The sequence below is a fragment of the Arthroderma uncinatum genome, assembly GCF_011692745.1.
Source record: "Arthroderma uncinatum strain CBS 119779 chromosome Unknown scaffold2, whole genome shotgun sequence".
In the NCBI taxonomy this organism is placed as follows: Eukaryota; Fungi; Ascomycota; class Eurotiomycetes; order Onygenales; family Arthrodermataceae; genus Arthroderma; species Arthroderma uncinatum.
This window is the reverse complement of record NW_022983864.1, coordinates 6,003,595-6,024,095: the sequence shown is the minus strand read 5'-3', so window position 1 is coordinate 6,024,095 and position 20,501 is coordinate 6,003,595. Positions and strand designations below refer to the sequence as shown.

The window sequence follows — 20,501 nt, the reverse complement described above, 5'->3', positions numbered from 1 at the left end:
AGCTCGATCAAACCAGCAAGAGAAGCCTGATACGAGGCATTGGAGCTGCTGCGTGCGAAAATATGGCGTCTAAAATGTAAGACGAACTGCACTGTATAAGGTCAATTGCATTTTGCTAACTGGTATGCATAGAATCGTGGTTGGAGGCGTAAACTCGTCATTTCGAGAAGTCTTTGCGAAGCTCCAAAAATTGCAGACTAAGCAACAATTCGCGTTTGCAATTATTTCAGGGGACCTCTTTGCAGACTCTGCAGACTCTGCTGGCAGTAATGCGGATGAACTCCAGGCGTTAATGCGAGGAACGATCCCGGTGGTTCTACCCACCTATTTTACCGCTGGGAAGAATGGCATCCCAAAGGTGGTAGCTGATAAGCTCTCCAAGGAAGATGAAGTCTGCCCGAATCTTTTCTATCTCGGGAGAAGAGGAGTGCTCACTACCTCTGAGGGGATCAAGATTGCTGCCCTCGGTGGTATTTCTGGGCCGGCACCATCGGATGCCGATGTGGATGATAAATATCTTCCATACCATACAGAGGCGGATGCAAGATCGCTGTATTCAGCCGAGAGCGCCGATATCCTAATAACCTATCAATGGCCAAAATCAATTGAGCAAGGCTCGAAGATCCCAACTGGCGATCTAACAGTAGCAGGGAGCCAGTGTGTTGCGAATACCTGTTTGGCCCTGAAGCCTCGCTATCACTTTTCATCCGCCACGGATACATTCTACGAACGCGAGCCGTTCTTCCATGTTCCGGCAGACGAGTACACTGTCGAGAAACATATCACCCGCTTCATTAACCTAGCGCCATTCTCGACGGTATCTAAACAAAAATGGCTCTATGCATTTAGTCTAGATCCAAAGAGCGTACTTCCTACCACAGTTCCGGCTGGGACGACACTGTCACCTCTTACCTCGATAACTGGAAAACGTGGAGGGCTACCCAGTCAGAAATCCTCGTTTAGCCGATTTGCTCAAAACGATGGCCAGCAACGTCCTGCTAAGCGTGCAAGGAAGGCTGCGCCTGGCCCATCGGAATGCTTCTTTTGCCTTTCGAACCCAAACATCGCTACTCATCTGATTACGTCGATCGGATCTGATAGTTATCTTACGACAGCTAAGGGACCGCTGCCGACTGCAGATACGTTCTCCACCCTGGGATTCCCAGGCCATATCCTAATAATCCCCTTGATCCATGCACCATCCCTTGCGGCGATCGATGACGCGGACTCTAGGCTATCTACCTATAATGAAGCCCATAAGTATCGGTCCTCCCTTCACTCGATGCTGCATGAGAAGGCTGGCGGGGGACTGGGGGCAGTCACATGGGAAGTCAGCCGGGGTCGCGGCGTGCATATTCACTGGCAATTCCTGCCTGTGCAGTCGGACCTCATTCACCGCGGTCTGGTTGAGGCTGCGTTCAAGGTAGAAGCCGAAAATCTAGAGTACCCAAAGGTCGAGAAGCGGGAGTCAGGCTGCGAGGAGGACGGCGACTATTTTCGCGTATGGATCTGGGCTCCAAAGCAGTCCTCCGATGGGGAGGCCGTCAACGATGCAGGTACGGAGACGACGTTAGTTCTGCCGCTTAACGACAGGTTCCGATTCGACGTCCAGTTCGGCCGGACGGTGATGGCGAAACTGCTTGAGCTGGAGGACCGGGTGAACTGGCGAGATGCGTCGCAATCGCAGGAGGAAGAGATGGCAGACGCAGACGCCTTCAAGAAGTCGTTTGAGAAGTTTGATTTCTCTCTTGCTGATAGTTGAATCTAGAAGATGTTCACTAAGCAGAGAAAGACACCTTTTAATATCTTATGCAATATACCCAACTTCACCCAACTTCTAGCATCACCTCTTATTCGCGATGTTTTCAAAGACGTCCCTAGCTATTTGAATATTCACAGGGACGTATAACCACGGTTGGCCAGAAAGAAAGATGGAAAAGTCTGGGTAGTGGTTTGACTTAGGCAGGCCCATGGGAGCAACAGGCAACTTCGACGTCATGTACATCTCTCTCTCCGTCTCGCTTCCATATCTCGACTTTTCTCTCACCAACAACTTTTCTTCGTTTTACGTCTATCAAGCAAGTCCTAAGCCAAAGACAAGCTGGAATCTTCCTTTTATCAGTTATATATTCACTGTTGCCATGCCTCACACTATGCGCGGTTTCCCTAGCTTCTCCTCTCGTGCTTCCAGCAAACGGCAAAGTTTTCTTCGCTTTAAAAAACGTAAGGTTCGAATGCAGCCTAATAAATCATCCAGCAGCTCATCGGCAGACTGTGAGACTACTGCTCTAGGGTGCGCAGAAGCCAGCCTCAACGCCCTTTTCGCCGCGACGACCCTCACGCGAGTCCCATCTAAAGGGTTAGATAGCGACAAGATCAAGGCAACGACAAAGAAGAAGAAGAAAAAGGACAACCCTGGTGAAATCCTGTTGGTTGCTTCTACTGCCAGCAAGGTAGTCTCTGGTACTGTCGATATGGATGCGAAGGCGGAAAAGCTCTCGCAGATGCATCCATCAGCCCGGAATGAATATGCTGCCCTACGCAAGGAGCACCCGAAACTGCCAGAGGAACCGGATCTGCGTGCTGGAATTTTGCTTCTTGTGACGGAGTCCAGCGGAGAAGTGAAGATCGGGAAATGCGATGGAGAGCCGGGGTGTGAGCCAGCCTCGAGGATCGGGAGTTTGAAGCGAAAGAAGAAATCTGACTTGTAGACACTATTGATATTACCTGCTTCTCCGTTCGTTATGACGCTTTTTCTCTTCGTTTAGAAGGCCGGTGGAGGAGTTTCGAGACGTTCTTTGTTCATTGTTTCATCCATTCGCTAATATTATTCCGATTCAAAAATTAACCCTTACCTCTATTTCCCTCAGTAGCATATTTCTTTTCTTGCAGGTGAGGATACGTCTCCAGGCTGTACAAATAGCATTGTTGCCAGCAGAGGCATGTCTGCAGCACGATAACAGATATATATGTGTTCCTACGTATAACATGTCCAAGGCTGCATACAAGATGCAAGCCCATAATTGCTTATTCTTCCGCTCTTCGCGTATCCGCGAGACAGCGAGGAGCCCGGCGGCCCAAACGCTGCATTCACCGGTTCCAGCTGCGGTATTTCTTTTCTCTGGCAGACGAGTTGAACAGTTGACCGGCCAAAGGCATAAGGAATGGCCGGCTAACCGTCTCCGGCTGCAAAAGTTCGAGCATCAGACGTCAAAAACCTCGAGCTTCGAGGTGCGGCCGAATGATGGACGCTGGCAGGATGGAGACCTTGCTGTCGATCGCACAGGAGAAGCCGTTATTGAGCGCTCGTTATTGTTCTCTCTCCGCCATCCCCCATGCAGGGAATCCCCAGACGGCGCAGTCCTTGTGCTCTGACTGGTGCTGCGTTGTATACTTATATACCTCTTGTCTGCCGAGGGCCTTGCCGTTGCCGTTGCCGGCCTGCATTCCCGCGGACTGGAGAAAGCTGGCGAAGCTGGCGAGGGCTGGAAGGATGTTCTTTTGTTCGACGCAGGACGAGCAGGGATAGGGGCTATGGGAGCAGGCAGATCGAAAGTTGCAAGCAGCAAACCAGAAACCAGGTCGAGCGTTGGTTTCGGGCCAGCGGGTCATGGCTGGCCGCTAATGCTTATAAACCGCTCTTCTATATATATATATATATATATATAGTTATCGGGTCTTGCTGGTGGTTGTTTACTCGGTATGCATTGCTCGAGATGCGTGAGAGTCCCTCTATACCATACCTACATCGGCCGACATGAGCTACCAGGAACGCAAGGACTGGATGGTCCAGGTCGAGACTGCGATCCCTTCACCCAGTACAGCAGAACTGGCAGCAAGAGATGCAGCAGATGCTGAGAGAGAGACATATCCCGAGGGCGGGCTCAAGGCATGGCTCAACCTGCTGGGGGCATTCTGTGCCATGGCCTGCACATTTGGCTGGATCAGCACATTCGGGTTCGTCTATCATTTCTGAAATAGTTATATTGGATTTAGCATGACGCTGACAGTGTATAGCGTCTTTCAGGCATACTACTATACGCATCTGCTCAAGGAAAACACCCATTCTCAGATTGCATGGATAGGCGGGCTGCAGGCCTTCTTCATCTGCACCACCGGCCTTATATCAGGGCCATTGGTGGATAGATATGGCCTCAAAGTCAGTATGCTCCTCTCAATTCGATATGGCAGACTAAAGATTTGTATAGCCGATTCTGGTCCCGTTCTCCCTTCTGGCACTGCTGTCAGTGATGCTCACCTCCATCTGTCGCGAGTACTACCAATTCATTCTCACCCAGGGCGTACTGGGCGGTTTCAGCGTTGGCATGCTCTACACTCCATCAATTTCCATCATGGGCCACTACTTTCACCGCCGCCGTGACCTGGCCATCGCCATAGCCTCTGCCGGATCCCCGTTGGGCGGCGTTGTCTTCCCCATTGCCCTGCTCCGGATGCTAGAGCATTCCCGTATTGGCTTTGGCTGGGCTGTGCGGGGTGTAGGAGTTATATTCCTTTTCTTCCTGTGCATTGCCTGCGCGACATTGACGCCTCGTGTTGCTCCGCGGAGAGGGCCACATTTCCTGTCTGCTGCCTTCAAGGATCCCGTCTACGTATCCCAGCTCATAGGCTACTGTTTGATATTCTGGGGCATATATACCCCCTTCTTTTTCCTACCGTCCTTTGCTATACGAGCGGGTGTCAGTGTTGATTGGGCGTTTTATATCCTTCCGATATACAACACCGGCTCATTCGTGGGGCGCATCGTCTGTGGACGGCTGACCACGATATGCGGCAGGTTCAATACCCTGCTGGCTGCAATCCTGGTCTCTGCCATTCTCATGTTCTGCTGGCTTGCTGCCACCACTCTTGGAGGCATCATCGTGTTTGCCGTGTTGTTTGGGTTTTCATCAGGAGCCATCATCGGTCTCTTCCCCGCAGCCGTGGCCGTTACCGCTCCCAAGGCAAACCAGATCGGAACATATCTGGGTATGACAATGGGCGTACTGGGGTTTTTCTGTCTCACAAGCTCGCCGATGATGGGCGCCATCGTGACGAGGTGCGGAGGCCGGTACACTGAGGCAATCGTCTTTAGTGCCGCCCTTATCGTCGTGGGCGGCGGGATGATTGTCTTTGCCAGGGTAAAGCATTCGGGCTGGAAACTGATTGCTTGAGTTTGTTATTAGTTAGGCGTTTGCTGGAGACTTATTGCTCGAGTCAAGTTCTTTTTGGGCATGTCCGGTTTTATAGGGTAAATATGTTCTTTCATCGCAGGTGCATGGCATGGAGCATATAGGAGAAAATTGTTTATAGACTGCTTGGTTGTGGTGTGCGTCAGTTCCAGGTGAGGGTGCATTATAATACCTGGGTGAAAGAGAATAGAGCCATATTAGATTATCATCAATATCACATATAGACTAAGGCATCCAACCCGCCCGCCAGCCTCCAATGCGCCAGTTCAAGTCATTAGTCGTCCGTCCCTCCGGATGACATGAAGTAGATGAGAAGAAGAGAAGAAGAGAAAAGATGAAGAAGAGAAAAGATGAAGAGAAGAAAAGGTGAAAGAAGAGAAGAAAGGTGAAAGAAGAGAAGAAGATACCAAGAAAGACAGCATGATAGCATGTCGATGAAGACAAAAGGCAGAAGATATACACCCAAATCCAGTTCCGATCCAAAAACATTCATACATCGAATACCGGCCGTAGCCATGCATGCCGTACCATGCCATAACCATAATGTAAGCGTTAAAAGACTCGAAACGACGAAACTATACATCCCTCCACGAATTTTCCACGGGTCGTCTGCCGGCCATCAGCAGGCTGGGGGCACGCGGACCCTGCCCCTGCACCTGCCCCTGCCCCTGCTCCTCGCCCTGTGTCTGGTCAGTCGCCGACCAAGGCGGTGGCGGTGTGGCTGTCGACGGGGAGTAAGCGGTATACGACCTCTGTGGTTGTTGGGGGTGCTGTTGCGGCGACTGGGCCGGGGAATATGGTCTGGTCGGATATGGCAGACCGCTGTGGTCGGGGCTGTATGCATGGACAGGCGATATCTGGGGTCCCGGCGAGGGAGTGGCTCGTGTCCGCTGGGCCGGGGAGCGGGTGAAGCTCCTTGTGTTTGCGTAGCCGTATACGTCACCGCCTGGACCGCCGATGGTGGACGGGGACTGCGTCTGATACCTTGATGGATAGATCTGGCCGGTAGTCTGGGGATCCATATAAGTGCTTCCGTGGCCTTGTCCGTAGGCTGGTCCGTAGCCTGGAGAGTGTGCGATGCCAATTGCGCTGGCGTTGGGGGAGATGGAGGGATCCGTCCCTCTGTATCCCGTCATTCCTGTTGACTGGTGGCTGTTGTGGTTGCTGCCGTTGTTGTTGGTTTTCGGGTAGAGAGGAGAGGCAGGCTGTGGAGGCACATGGTAATAGCCTGAGCCACGCCCGGCACCGTCGTCGACGACACTATGGCCCGTCACCGGGTTAAGATGCGACATCTCCATCTCGTCGTCGCGGCGGGACGTATCCTCGACTCGACGGGTGGTAGAATCCTGCCAGGTCGGCATGTTGGGCAGGGTGTCCTCGTTCATCCTGGTGGCTGGCACCGTAGGCTCCGGACGAGAGCCCAGGTTGTCGAACTGCGCATAGGTGGCTGGCTGCTGGTATACTGGCGGTGCTGGACGTTGGTAACCCGCATTGGGAGACTGATAGTGCGCCGGCGGTTCATCAGCGAACTTCGACCGTCCACCGCCGCCGTAAGATGGACCGCTCTTGTGAGAGGACGAGGGACAGCAGCATGAGCAGCATCCCTTGCAGCATGTGTAGCCGCAGCAGATGCACCCGACGAGACACCAGACGACGCTGAGCAGGATGATGCCGCCGATGGCGATGCCGATGATTGCAGGCCACCTAACAGAGTTAGTAAATAATTTATCTATATATATATATATATATATATATATATCTAATTCTCTATATCAGGGAGATACGAACTTGCAGTATGCCTTGGCCATGCACTTGTCCCAGCTGGAGAATGTGTCCTTGACATCGCCCGTTATCCCCCGCGGCTGGAACTGATGCCACGGCGTAAACTCGAGGGGATCCATCATGAACGAGGGCGTAGAGAGTGTTCTTATGTAGCGAGTCTCTTATCTGAGCGATTGGCGTTGAGCCGCAGTATAGGACGACAGGACCGGCGCATGAGCTATCACCAGAGTGAACGTCGAGCAGGAATCAGCAGCAGACGAGTAGAAGAAGTCGAAGCAAAGAGAAGTCGAATATAGATGAAGAGAGGAGAAACGAAGTAGAAGCGAGGAGATGTAGAGTCGAAGAGATGAAGGAGGGTCTTATCCTGGCGAGGCTGGATAGCGATAAGTCAAGTCGCACAGTCGAGTCCGGACGACCACGACCGAAAGACCAGGACAGCGAGAGAAGCGAGAGAAGAACGAAGAACGAGCGACGACCGACGAGCGACGATATCGAGCGATATCGATATCTAGAGGCCGGAGGTTTCGTCGTCGACGGCTTCGAGTTTTCACTTTCACTTACGCATGCGCTAGCGGGAGGAGTTTTTTCCGCTTGATGGACCGGACTCTCGTCTATATACTCTATTCCATGCGCCACGACATGGATGGTACATGGATGTTACATGTGTATACTGCTACGGACATATGCTAAACGGACTGGGGATGGCATTAGAGTATTATTGATATCTTATACAGTGAGACGAGACAAGAGAAGGCATAAGCATAACAGTACGGAGTACAAGCGTGAAAGAACATTTTATGGGTATCACATCAGCTTCCCGCTCACGCCTTGTGGCCGTATGGCTGTCCTCCATAGGCGTTGGGAGGCTGCTGCAGCTCGACGCCGGTCTGCTGGGGTGCGTAGTAGTCCTGCGCCGTACCGTACTGGGGCGGAGGGCTGGCAACGCCGCCTTGCTGTGGAGGATACTGCTGTGGAGGGTACTGTTGAGGATGCTGCTGGGGGTACTGCTGAGGGTACTGCTGGGGGTTCGGCGAAGGATACTGCTGCTGGCCCTGGCCCGGCGGCGGCTGGAACTGCTGGGGATGGCCCTGGGGTCCCGCGCCCGCCCATCCTGTTCCCCTGAACGGCTGCAGGCCTCGACGACGGCGGCGGCGGGCAGATATGCATCTTCTCCTCGGTTAGTATGTACAGAGTTTATAGGATAGAGGAATGGAGATAGACGTACGCGCAGATGAGGAAGAGGAAGAATGCGCCGACGATGATGACGGCGAGGACTACCCAGCGACCCCAGCGTTCCCAGGGCGTGGAGTAGTAGTAGCCGTTGCCATAGGAGCTGTGTCTTGTTAGTTTATGACATGACCGTGGAAGGGAGGCGAATAACATACTAGTATCTCTCTGCGATGGCGCCCATGCTGATGCCGCGTATCGTACAGTGGATGTACGAGTGAGATCGGACAGTAAGATGATGTGATGTGATGAGATGATAGTGATGAGATGATATCGTTGTATCGTTGTATCGTGTATATCGTGTAAATATCAGAGATCGTTCTTCGTTCTTCGTATAAGAGAAATATGGACGACTTGGCAGGTCACGTGGAGGATGTGGATGAGAGAGATGTAAGAGATATAAGAGAGGATAATATATAAGATATATATATATATATATATATATATAGAAGAGAGAAGAGGTAGAGAGATAGAGAGAGATAGAGAGAGATAGAGAGAGATAGAGAGAGATAGAGAGAGATAGAGAGAGATAGAGAGAGATAGAGATAGAGATAGAGACAGAGAGATGAGGCTCAGCCTCTCGGAGACGGAGCTTTATCCAGCGATGCGGCGAGGATGACGAGACTGAGGCTGTGCCCTTGATGTTGGGATATCCATGTACTATCTCAGTTAACCTGGATTCAGTATGATGCTCTACTCTATCTAATCTGCATCTAATCTGCATCTACTTTTACTCATCTAATCTACTTCTACTTGTATAAGCTAAGCAGACGTGGTTGGCTGGTGAATATGCAAGGCCAACGCATCAACATGTAAGACAAGGAGCTGGCGTATAAAGGGAGGCCCTACAGCGCGGAAGAACTACGCTCTCTATCGCCAGCTGCTCACTACAGTCACGCATTGCTCGAGTGAATCGATATTCGGATGTTACGGAGTACAAACGACCGACATGCGGTTCCGAAATAGATATTAAAGAGAGGAAGATGGCTCACTCTAAGACCTCACGTCGCTCATAAAACAGGAACAGAAGCAGACAGACAGAGAATACAACGACGGATCACCGATTCGACCTCGCGATGAGCCATCTCAGCACGGCGTCCAGGTTCGTCTCCTCCTTCGCGCTGATGCCGTAGCAGCTCACCTCCCGCTTCGTTATGCTCTTCAGCTCCATGGCGTCGATCAGCTCGTCCACCGAGAGCACGTCTGGCAGGTCGGACTTGTTGCCCAGCACCAGCAGCGGGATCCCTTCCAGCGTCGGCTTGCTCACCAGGTCGCGCAGCTCGTCCGTCGACGCCGTCAGAGACTGTCTATCCGCCGCATCCACGATGTATCTACACCAGTCAGTCTTGCACATACGCTCAAAGACCCAAGATCAGACTCACACGATGGCGTTGACGCCGCGACAGTATCGCTCCCACATGGGCCGGAATCGAGGCTGGCCGCCGAGGTCCCAGCTGCTCGGTCTGCGTTAGCCACCATAACCACGCCGGGTAGCCTTGCATCAGCACTCACCATTTCAGCGTTACATGGCCCTTCTGCACCCGTTTGGTGTTGAAGCCGATGGTGGGTATCGAGCTGCGAATCGAACCGTGTTAGCTAGAAGGGAAGAAAAAAAAAAGGAAAACCCACGATAGTCGCCACCCGCAAAAAAAACATACTCAACCGTGAATTCTCCGCCCTGCAACGAAGGAACAAGTCAGCGCCGTGCTACATCTTGCGTCGAGGCCGTCTTTAGCTTACCGCCAGCACCCGCAGAAGAGACGACTTGCCGGCATTCTGCAAGCCGACCATCGTCACATCCATCTCCGTCGCCCTGTTACCCGGCGGTCAGCCACACGTACAAAGACACACGAAACCACGAACCGCACACAACGGCCGCCGCTCGACCGCGAACTCGCTCTCGCTCCAACGTACCAGAACATCCTCAGCAGCCAATCATAGATACTCCTAAAGAAGCCCTGCATCGTGCTCTGCCCTCCGACGTCCTGCCAACTGCCGTGCCAACTGCCAACTGCAACCGGTGCACCGTGATGCGAGCGTGCTCTAGCCGAGGTCTGCAGCGGGAATATCAGAACAAGTAGACCCGTAGCGGCCGTTCGCGAGACAAGCGTCTATGCTGATATGCTGATGTTGATATAATATGCTGATGTCGATGTGATGTGATGCTGATGCTGATATATTGATCTGTGATGGACCAGATCTACTTCACAACCAGCGGTCTTGGCCTGTTGAGCGGCGCTAGTCGAGCGCTTTCAGTATAAGTTACCAGTCGTAGAGCGTAGATGTAGTATCTAGTATCGTGTAGCTGGCAAGAGCTGGCAAGAGCTGGGATTGGTTCAGGACCAGAAAGCTGAGCTGGATATCCCAAGGAGCAGAAGGTAAGTTCCGATGATGGGAAAGACGACGAGAAAGAAGCAAAGAGAAGAAAGCCTCCAGAGACGAGCGAGAGAGGGAGAAAAAGAAAAGAGAAGTCCCAAATAAGAGATGGCAGCGATGAGATATAGATGGAGAAAAAGAAACGGACAGACAGGCTGCGAAGGCCGTGATGTGACGAGAACTATCACACTCGCTAGATCAGCTCCGTCAGTACTCCGTAGAGCAGACAAGAAGACAAGAAGAAGAGTATACGAGCTGACTGTCGGGCCGTTTGACTGTCCAACGTCTCGAGTATGTACAGAGTCTGGGAGAAGCCTGCGACTTATGAGGTAATAGGTGACCAATAAATATAGCAACTAGTGAACGGCTTATTTGTTGCAGGGGACGAACCTTTGACCTTTGGTACGCCGCTCGTCCGCCCAACCACGTCTACAGATGTCTATTCCGATGTAAAGTGTTCTTGTATAGACAGATGAGTGCCAGCTCTGGCAGCGTCGCGATGCTGCAGCAGATATACGGCCTGCTCGTTCCTAGCGAATCATATACCCAGATCCTTGTCCTTTGACGAGGCTCCGGTCCAGGCTCGTTTCAGGGCGTGGTACAAGGAGGCTGGCTTACAGATATATATATGTGTGTGCCTGTATACGTATATGTGAATAGGGCTATTGCGTTGCATCGCATTGCATCCTGCGTCCGGGGATGGCATCTCGGCGGCCATGCTGTAAGACCGTTAATCTTCGTCCACCGAGTACTCGTTATATATTTATCTCTATGCGAGTTTTATACATGGTCGACCTAACCCCAATGCTAAACAGCCACGTTATATAGGACTAGTCGGTATGCTCAGAGGTGGCATGCTCAGAGGTAGCTGCCTTGACGCCGTGTTTGGCCATGAGGAGGCCATGAGCTAGCTTCGATAGCTTTCCGACGGTTCCTGCCTTTGAAATCTCCATCAAGCTGATCTCTAGCCTAAGATTACGGCGTACCCAGCCCTTGATCTCGATGGCCATGAGTGAGTCGACAGGAAAGTTCGACATCTGCTCGTCATCTAGATCTTGTGCATGCGCCATATTCTGCATAAGCCTACGCCCCAGCGCGCCTCGGATAGTACTTTCTGCCTCTGGGGTGTTCGGGTAGGCTGCATTCTGTTGTATCTTTCCGAGCATAATCTTGATCTCATCAATTTCACCCGGCTCATGTCCAACGCCTTCCAATTCTAGGTTTGAGTAGAGCGTGAATCGGGCATCTCTGGCCCATAGAGCGCGGACTCCAGGAGCAGAGAGTGGCTTCGTGTTTCCCAGCCCGATGATGCATGAGCTAGAAGTCATATCGTCAGGCGAATAGGCTGTGTGTGATTGACGTATCGCGAGCTGTAGCCCTTCTATCAGCTCCTTCTCGCTGACTAGACGCAGCGAGGCGGACTGGGCATTCTGCAGCAGGCTGCTGTTCTGGCTCACCATACCGACATCCTCCACTACACCTAGATCAAGGATGGCAGATGGCAAACCGAGCTGACGACGATATTGCGTGAAGCTGCCAAGGAAGGTATTCGCCGCGGCATAGTTGGCCTGGCCGACGTTTCCGCAAATGCCAGAGACAGAGCCGAAGACTACGAAAAAGTCAAGCTTTTTGTCCCGTGAAGCATCATGCAGATTCCAAGTTCCCTGGACCTTGGATTCAAGGCAGGACGACCATTCATCATGCGTCATCTTTTCAAAGGTGCGATCCTAGAATAATAGGTAACGGATTAGCGTGACCAAGGACATACAGCTTTACCGGAGACAAAAGAATTTACCTTCAAAACAGTGGACAATTGAATAATACCAACGAGGCGCTTGGGGCATTTTGAGATGGCAGACTTTACGTCCGCCATATCTGCCACATTGCCTGCTACGCAGGTCGCAGAGCAGCCTTGGTCTTCAAGCTCCCGCAGGAACGCCTGGTCTTTTGCAGATTTCCCAGCAGAACGTGACAAGTATACAATATGACGGGCACCATTTTCCGCCATCCAAGATGACACCGAGCGTCCTAGCCCGCCTAGCCCGCCAACTAGGAGGTATGAGGCATTTGGTGAGAATGTGATTACGGATGGGCCATCGGCGCGCAGTAAATCTACTGGGTCCTGAGGCATCCTGATTAAGATCTTACCTATGTGAACCCCTTGTTGCATATATCGGAAGGCATCCACGACCTTGGTAGCGTCATAGACTTTGATTGGTCGAATTGGCTGACTTTTGCCCTCGTTGAACCACTGTATGAATTGCTCGGTCGCCCTATGAGAATGTTAGAGATGTCATGGGAGGTGCCTAGTCGGAGTATACACTTACACCTTGCGCAAGTAATGTTTCGCCGTACCATATTGTGTTAGGTCGAAGCCGATGTACTGGCGATTATCTATAAAGGGTGCCATGTTGAGTTGCCCGTTACTTATAAAGTCACGCTTCCCAAGTTCAACCATCTTGCCAAACGGTGCAACACAGTCCCACGAAGCGTGAAGCAATTTTCCTGCAAGTGAGTTCAACACGACGTCAACACCCCGGCCATTGGTCTCGCGCATAATACCAGGCAGGAAACCAGCGTTTCTAGAGTTGAATATGCGATGACGCGGAATTCCGAACTGATCGGTGAGATACTTGACTTTTTCGTCATTACCGACAGTGGCGAATATCTAGATGCATCAAATTTAGTATTTGTTAGAAATTGATACCATGGCCCCTAACAAAAGTCCTCGAAGACTCATGATAGGGACCCCCCGTAGAGCAGAAGAAATAAGATGTGTACCTTTGCGCCCAAGGCTTCACAAATGCGGATTGCTGCCAGGCCAACCCCCCCGCAGGCCGAGTGTATTAACACTGACTGTATGCAAATTAGCATGTGCATAGCTGCAACATTGATAATCACTTACCTCGCCTTCCCTAACTCGCGCGAGATGAATTAGGCAGATGAGGGATGTAAAATAGCCACATAGCATCGTTGCTGCGTCTTCTAATGTAAAGTCATCGGGAATCTTAATAACCATGTGTGAAGGTAGAACGGCGCGAGTACGGAAAGCACCTGTAGAGATGACCGCAACTTTGTCGCCTGGTTTATAGTCAAGGCCTGGTGCCACCCGGCAAACGATACCACTGCCTTCTATACCAAATTCATCAGGGTCACCATATAGGCCCATTGCAACCATTATATCCTATCAGACCTGTTAGTCTAGTACATAATAGGGGGTAACAGTGAGCAGTACCCTGAAGTTCAACCCAATATATCGCATTTCAACCTCAACGTGGTCGCTTTCTAATGGCCCTTCCTCAAACCGGGCCCACTGGAGGGTATTTATTGACCCGCGTGACCCAATTTCTAGTTTTATCGGTGCCTCAAGTAATGCTTGGTCAGACTCCTGGATTTGAGGCAATTGCCAGTGGCACCGGCCAATATTTATAGTACCGTGATAGAAGCTGAATTCGTACTCCGGTTCGACATTGGGCAACTGCCTCGACCACTCGAGCTTTTCGAGGACCAGTATAAGTGCATTGGCTGCCGCAGTATCAAAGACATCGGTTTCAAAGGTAGAGATGTCGAGAGCCATTTCATGCCTGAGCGTTCGAGCGAGTCCAAATATCAAACTGAAACGGGGATCGATGCAGGCGAGCTGGCTTCTGCTTGTTACCCATATCATTTTGCTCTTGCTTATCTTCGTTAGGAATGCATGGAGGGCTGCATATTTCTGCGCGGGCATGGCGTGGAGATAGGGCCCATCCATATCTAAAAGAGAAACTATGAGCTGATCAACAGGAGGGTCTTCATTCAATGTACCCCAGTTCACTCTATACCCCCGAGAAACGAGGCTAGATTCAATTTCTTTGGCCCACGGGCCACGGACTTCGCCTGCCAAAAGGAAAACGTCTGTCTTATTATTTGGCACTTGAGCCATTTTAGACAGTATGGTGAAAGTGGTTGAGTTGGATGGTTCTAAGTCGTAACACATTACCTCATTTCCGACAAACCCGGCAGCAATGAGCTCCTGGTTCCATCTCTCAGGGGATACGTATGGATGTTCAAGTCTACCATCTTCATCCCCCACCCACCAGTCAGGCAATATACCCTGTCTTCTTGTTAGTGATGTATATTACAAACAAGGAATTTATACGTGCCATTATGTAGTTCATGTATAATGCCCCTATAGATGTGTTAGCACATATACCATGGCGCGAGAATCTAGTGGAGGTTCCGTACGTGGATGCAACTCATGGAGTAAAAATCGGCCATTATCGGCGAGCAAATGACCTATGTTTCGAAGAGCCTCCTCCAGCCGAGGTGTAGAATGCAAAACATTTGAAGCAATAATCAAGTCAAAGCTATGCGGTTCGAAACCCTGTTCCTTTGGATCTTTAGAAATATCTAGGACTTTGTATTCCGTGCATTGAGGGAACATCTTTTGTGCAGCCGTTACCATGCTTTCGGAAGCATCGGTAAAAGTGTATTGCGAGTATAAGTGTAGCAGCGCACCTTCGGGAGACTTTAAGTGTTGCAATACCACCCGCGTCGCACTTCCTGTTCCTGCACTAATTTCTAGTACCCGCATGGCTGGGTTGGAATGGCCAAGGAGCCTCAGAAAATGACTCCAGTCACACTGTGATTGAAGGACAGGCCAATATTTCTCCATGCAATCAATAGCCCGATCTGCCACACTCTTTCCGCAGGCTATCTCCTGACAGTGATCGTAGATGTGGCGCATACATTCGAATGGAACGGAAGACCCATCTTTCTCATCGTCGTACCGTGAAGAGATGGCGCTTGTGAGGAGTTGGCGAGCCTCCGAATTCATCTGGACCCAATCTTGCATCTTAGAAGATAAAGTATCTAGACTTTGGTGGAGTCTCGATGCCTCGACCGTGATCCAATTTTTCCACTTGACTAGAGATGGGGCCGTAGGAGTGATACAGGCCAATCGATCCGCAGTTTCCAGGATGTAAATAAGGCTTACTTGTCTGACATCCCTAGCCATTTTGTAGTAGCGTTCCTCCACTGTTGGTGTGGGAAGCAATGTAGGGGGAGATACCATATCAATATCGGGTGCCCACCGTATCTGCGAACCCAGGGGAACATTAGAGGCTTCTGTATTCCCCTGATTGTCGACTGGAAATCCGAAAATATCCTTGAGAGATAGAACCAGCTCATCATCAGCCATCACTATGGCTTGCCCGGCCCGGCCTGCCCCAAATCCGCCCTGAGGGATACAGGCTTCGATTTTGAGCTGCGGTGCACTCCCCCGAACATATATCTCTCCAATTATTGTAGGGACAATGAGTCCAAGACGGCGCGCAAAGCCGCGAGCCTGAGCAATTGGAAATAATTGAAGAACGTGATCCATGGTTGCAGGGTGAAGGTTGTACCTGCTTTCGAACCGGTCTTGAAAGTCGAGCACAGTTCCGGAGGCTTTGCATTCAGTCGGATGCACATTTATATCTTGAAAACGCCGGAAATGAGGCCCGTAACTAAACCCTTGTCGATCTACAAGTTTGTAGCAGGTATCCACGTCAAGAACTCGTGTCTGGTCTTTGATTTTATATCCCTTGGGTGGGTTTTCAGAACCAGCCCTCACTTGTCCCTGACAATGTTTCGTCCAGCCAGATCCATCATGTGCCATTATGGTGAACGAATACCATTCCGAGTCAACCATATCCGTTATCTTCACCGGCCTAAAAGCGGTGATAATTTCTGCCTCGTTTTTCAATAATAGCGGGTTTTTGATGGCAAAATTCTTGATCGTGTATCCATCCGCACCAGAATCGAGTTGACAAATGGCCTCCCCTGCCATCGCGACATATCCAGTAGCGGGGAAAATAATATTTCCTTGAAGGGCATGGTCAGTGAGCCACGGCACATCGTCCAAGCGCAAGACGTTTCTCCATGATGGCTCTAGATCCGAGCTTTCAACTACCCGTGCACCCAGTAGCTCATGGTGAGGATGACGGCTGAACCTCCAATCGTGAGTTAACCTACTGGCATGCCAATACTTTGCACCGTGCTGCCAGGGATAAGGGGGGATATTGCTTAAGGTTTCCCCTACACCGTTTATTTTCTTGAGGTCGATAGAAACGCCGTTGATGTGTGCAACTCCTAGAGTAGACAGAAGTTGAGTCTGAGAATTTTCGTCATTACGATTAAGCGTGGGTATATAAATCGGGGCTGATTTAAGGCCTGCACCTTGAAAGATTTGCCTGAGAGGCCCGGAGAGTGCACCGTGTGGTCCGACTTCTAAGAAGGCTTTTCTCTGTGGGCTTTGAAGAATCTTTTGAACAGTGGTGGAAAAAAGTACTGGTGATTCTAGATTATTCCGCCAATACGCAGCATCGAGCCTGGGGGGGTTTGTGATTGTCGTAGAGGTAACTGTGGAGAAGAGAGGTAGCATACGCTCATTATATTCGACGAACTGAGTGATGCGTGATTCGTACAAGGGCCCTAGCTCTTGCATATGGTCTAATATAATTAGTCGAAGCATCCAAAATCAGGATACAGTCACTTACGAGAATGGTAAGCAACGGACACGCGGAGCCGCCTGCATAAGACATCCGGAAGTTCATTCTTGATTGTTCCCACAACCTTATCAACCTTGTCCGCATCTCCTGATAGTGTCACACTACCGGGGCTGTTTTCGCAGGAAACAACTACGCCATCCACCAGGTACTGCGTGGCTTTATCCTTTCCGAGACCGACTGCCGCCATAGCCCCATTTTTCTTCAGCTCCTTTGCGACCATGCCTCGATAATAGGCGATAATGATAGCTGACCTTGCGGTTATGGCACCAGATGCATAGGCAGCCGCAATTTCTCCACTGGAATGGCCAACCAAAGATGACGGCTTGATACCCCATGTATAAAGGATATTAACAAGTGCAATCTGGAGAGCAGTGCAGAGCGGTTGAGAGAACTCTGCTTCATTGGCCTTGCTATCATCGCCAACCTTGGCAAGTTCCCCTAAGAGCCACGTTAATTATAGTAAGAGAGCGTTGCTTTCAGGTTCTTACCTTCTAGAGACCAATTAGGAGCATCAGGTAGACCTTGGAGTACCTTTTCCAGTGCCTGGATGTCTTTTCTAGCTTCTGGGAAAGCATGCATCAAGTCTTTCCCCATACCGACCCACTGAGCACCTTGGCCAGTGAATACAAAGACCAGTTCAGGAAATTCATCCTGACCATTCTGGAATGCGGTTGCACTAATTGGCTGACCTGGTTGTGCTATTGCGAAAGCCCGATGCGAGAGGTGTTCTCGCCTAACAGCAAGCGTATAAGCGAGGTCATGCAGCTTAGATGGATTTTCGTTGATGTATTGAGTCGCTATATTGACTCTCTCTCGTAGGTTCTCTGCGCTCCTTGCGGATACAACGAGAAGGTGCGAGCTGTTGTACTGCCCAACGCTGGACTTTGCTTCACTTTTACAAAATGAGGAAGCAGAATCCAAGATCGCATGCGAATTAGCTCCACCGATACCGAAACAATTCACGCTCACTCGCTTGCTACGGCCTTCTGGCCAAGGCATTGCATCCAATGGAACTTGAAGCTTACTCTCTTTGAACGGAATATTCGGGTTTGGAGACTGGAAAAATGTATTTGGCGGGATTGTATCGTGCTGAAGAGACATAATTCCCTTGATGACGCTGGTAATACCTGAGGCACCTTCTCCGTGGCCTAAATTGGGTTTTACCTGCGACTTGTTAGTCTAGCACCGTGTAGCGAGCATGGATGGAATATACTCACACTGCCAATTACTATCCCTTTCCCTTCAAACAGTTTGGCGACTACAGACGTTTCTGTAGTATCTCCCGCTACTGTCCCAGTTCCGTGGCATTCGAAGAACCCTGTCTGGCAGATATCATTGATTCCAGCTTTTTCGTAGGCTCTCCGCACAAGGGCCTCCTGGGATTCAGCTCCCGGAGTCGTTATAGTGGAGGTTTTCCCGTCGAAGTTGGTTGCAGTTGCACGTATTACACCCCTAATAGGGTCATTATCTCGAAGGGCATCAGCTAGAGTTTTGATATAAAGTGCGTTGATTCCTTCACCCCGCCCGTATCCATCGGCATCCTTATCAAAAGTCTTACATGCCCCGGATGGAGACAGGACATTGTTATCACACATTGTGGTCGTCATAGTAGGGGTAAATATCAAGTTCGTCCCTGCAACAATGGCCGCGCAACAGTCCCCCGCATAAAGTGCGTGGCAAGCTTCATGTAACCCGATTAATGATGATGAACAGCCAGCTTGTAAGGTCATGCTGCACTATAATGTTAATATACCAATTTGAATAGGAGAGATAAGCGGCGGTAGCCTACCTTGGACCACGAAAATCATACTCCCATGATAACCTGTTTGATAAAGCAAACTGCCCCGTTGCAAAAACATGATAACGGTTGGTATACTGAGGATCTTTACTGGCTAGGTCTAACCAATCTTCACCATAGACCCCGACGTAACAACCAATATTCTTGCCTTTCCAGTTGGTTTCACCTGCACTTTCCAGACATTCCCAGACGATCTCCATAAGCATACGCTGCTGCGGGTCCAGCTGTGCAGCCTCACTAGAACTGATAGAGAAGAATGGCGCATCAAAGCAGGCAATATCTTCTTCTAGGTAGTATCCATGTCGAGTTTTGAGGCAATGGGCCTTACTATCACTGTAGAAAGAATCCACTGTATAGCGGCTGCCAGGCACTTCACAAACCCCATTTTTCTTCTCCATCAAGAATTTCCATAGCTCGTCCGGCGATTTGACCCCGCCTGGCAGGCGCAAGGCCATGCCAACGATTGCAATCGGAGGACAGCCTCCATCGTCAATGTTTGTCTACAACATGGTTATCCTGGGTTATAAGCTTGTAAACGGAGTCTTTAACCTACATCTTTGTCATTTGTGAGAGTCTCATGGAAAGCTACGGTTGGGATCTCTTTTAGAGGATGTTCCTGTTGGTCTGGAATTGGCTGCAGCTGGGGCTCAACGGCCGCCACGTCCTCGCTTTGAATCACCATCGGATTGACTGTGGGTGTGTCTAGTATCAATTCAGGACGGGAGATGGAGAATTGATGAGGAGTTGCAAAGCGTGAATAATCCAGTCCTGATAATTTTGACCTTTACTATCAGCGTAAAGATAGTAATAAAAATTATTCGCGATACCTAGGTAGATGTGCCAAATCGACCTTGGGTCGCTCAGCATATATCGGAGAACTAACATCGCATGATCGTCCAGACTCAAGAAAAGGCGAGTTCTTAGTTCCGATATCCCTGGTCAATATTCAAATTTCGATTCCAACCGATTTCTCATTCGACGCTCATTTATCAGATTATGCAACCTGACTCGCGCGGCGTTGACAGCTGGGCCCATGGCGTTACTCTTGGGGATGGATGGCCCTCCATAACCCGCAATCTGGAGTATCAAAAAGCAAGCGGGCTGCATATTTAGGGGGGCGAACATATATCTTCATAGAGAGTTGGGCTTTGATCCAGTAGACCAGTCAGTTATGTATAGAGTGTAGTTAGTAGTTAGGGGCGGAAATTGAGTTGGCGAGGTTGAGATAATGTCGGCATCACGTGACTCTATACGGCCCCTTTCCCAGCTCATGTAGGGTTAGCCCTTTCCCACGTATATACGCAGTATATAGGGGTTCAAAATGGCCTAGATATCACCATCATCTATTTATGCATTTTGAGCTTCTAACTGTGTCGTTCCGGGTTATACAGCACGTTGTTGCTGTTCCGCTGTGTTTCGTAGAGACGCCACCTTATCGGTTGATTGGCCGCCTCTGAGAATATATCAACCCACAACGGAGGCAGGGCCTGAGCAGATCGCCTGGCTGCCTATAACAGGGGAACGATTAAGTTTATTATATTGTTAGAGAAGAATACTGCGTTTGTCTTTACTATAAAGGAGCTCAATGCTTTTCTCGAT

General features: G+C 50.3%; 7 protein-coding genes across 7 annotated transcripts; 3 read left to right on the top strand and 4 right to left on the bottom strand.

The window, feature by feature from the left end:
* Positions 1-62: 62 nt before the first annotated feature.
* Positions 63-1,762, top strand: GIQ15_03724 (CwfJ domain-containing protein; the record flags this gene model as incomplete). Its single annotated transcript, XM_033551141.1, has 2 exons — positions 63-76; positions 133-1,762. The coding sequence occupies 2 exons, from the start codon at positions 63-65 to the stop codon at positions 1,760-1,762; spliced, it is 1,644 nt and encodes a 547-aa protein (XP_033408302.1).
* Positions 1,763-2,153: 391 nt separating this feature from the next.
* GIQ15_03723 (uncharacterized protein) lies at positions 2,154-2,711 on the top strand (the record flags this gene model as incomplete). The annotated part of the gene is made up of 1 exon (XM_033551140.1): positions 2,154-2,711. One exon carries the CDS (start codon positions 2,154-2,156, stop codon positions 2,709-2,711), a length of 558 nt encoding a protein of 185 aa, XP_033408301.1.
* A 1,046-nt stretch (positions 2,712-3,757) lies between these two features.
* On the top strand, positions 3,758-5,171 carry GIQ15_03722 (uncharacterized protein; the record flags this gene model as incomplete). Its single annotated transcript, XM_033551139.1, has 3 exons — positions 3,758-3,957; positions 4,018-4,159; positions 4,209-5,171. The coding sequence occupies 3 exons, from the start codon at positions 3,758-3,760 to the stop codon at positions 5,169-5,171; spliced, it is 1,305 nt and encodes a 434-aa protein (XP_033408300.1).
* Positions 5,172-5,764: 593 nt separating this feature from the next.
* Positions 5,765-6,574, bottom strand: GIQ15_03721 (uncharacterized protein; the record flags this gene model as incomplete). The annotated part of the gene is made up of 1 exon (XM_033551138.1): positions 5,765-6,574. The coding sequence occupies one exon, from the start codon at positions 6,572-6,574 to the stop codon at positions 5,765-5,767; it is 810 nt and encodes a 269-aa protein (XP_033408299.1).
* A 1,218-nt stretch (positions 6,575-7,792) lies between these two features.
* On the bottom strand, positions 7,793-8,382 carry GIQ15_03720 (uncharacterized protein; the record flags this gene model as incomplete). Its single annotated transcript, XM_033551137.1, has 3 exons — positions 7,793-8,138; positions 8,197-8,304; positions 8,357-8,382. The coding sequence occupies 3 exons, from the start codon at positions 8,380-8,382 to the stop codon at positions 7,793-7,795; spliced, it is 480 nt and encodes a 159-aa protein (XP_033408298.1).
* Positions 8,383-9,255: 873 nt separating this feature from the next.
* On the bottom strand, positions 9,256-10,162 carry GIQ15_03719 (ADP-ribosylation factor; the record flags this gene model as incomplete). The annotated part of the gene is made up of 6 exons (XM_033551136.1): positions 9,256-9,529; positions 9,581-9,652; positions 9,711-9,773; positions 9,857-9,876; positions 9,939-10,011; positions 10,062-10,162. 6 exons carry the CDS (start codon positions 10,160-10,162, stop codon positions 9,256-9,258), a joined length of 603 nt encoding a protein of 200 aa, XP_033408297.1.
* Positions 10,163-11,404: 1,242 nt separating this feature from the next.
* Positions 11,405-19,584, bottom strand: GIQ15_03718 (Fum1p; the record flags this gene model as incomplete). The annotated part of the gene is made up of 14 exons (XM_033551135.1): positions 11,405-12,301; positions 12,343-12,847; positions 12,902-13,242; positions 13,356-13,430; positions 13,480-13,758; positions 13,810-14,667; positions 14,767-16,502; positions 16,569-16,685; positions 16,980-17,045; positions 17,093-17,542; positions 17,593-18,268; positions 18,322-18,835; positions 18,894-19,402; positions 19,456-19,584. The coding sequence occupies 14 exons, from the start codon at positions 19,582-19,584 to the stop codon at positions 11,405-11,407; spliced, it is 7,152 nt and encodes a 2,383-aa protein (XP_033408296.1).
* Between the last annotated feature and the right edge of the window lie 917 nt (positions 19,585-20,501).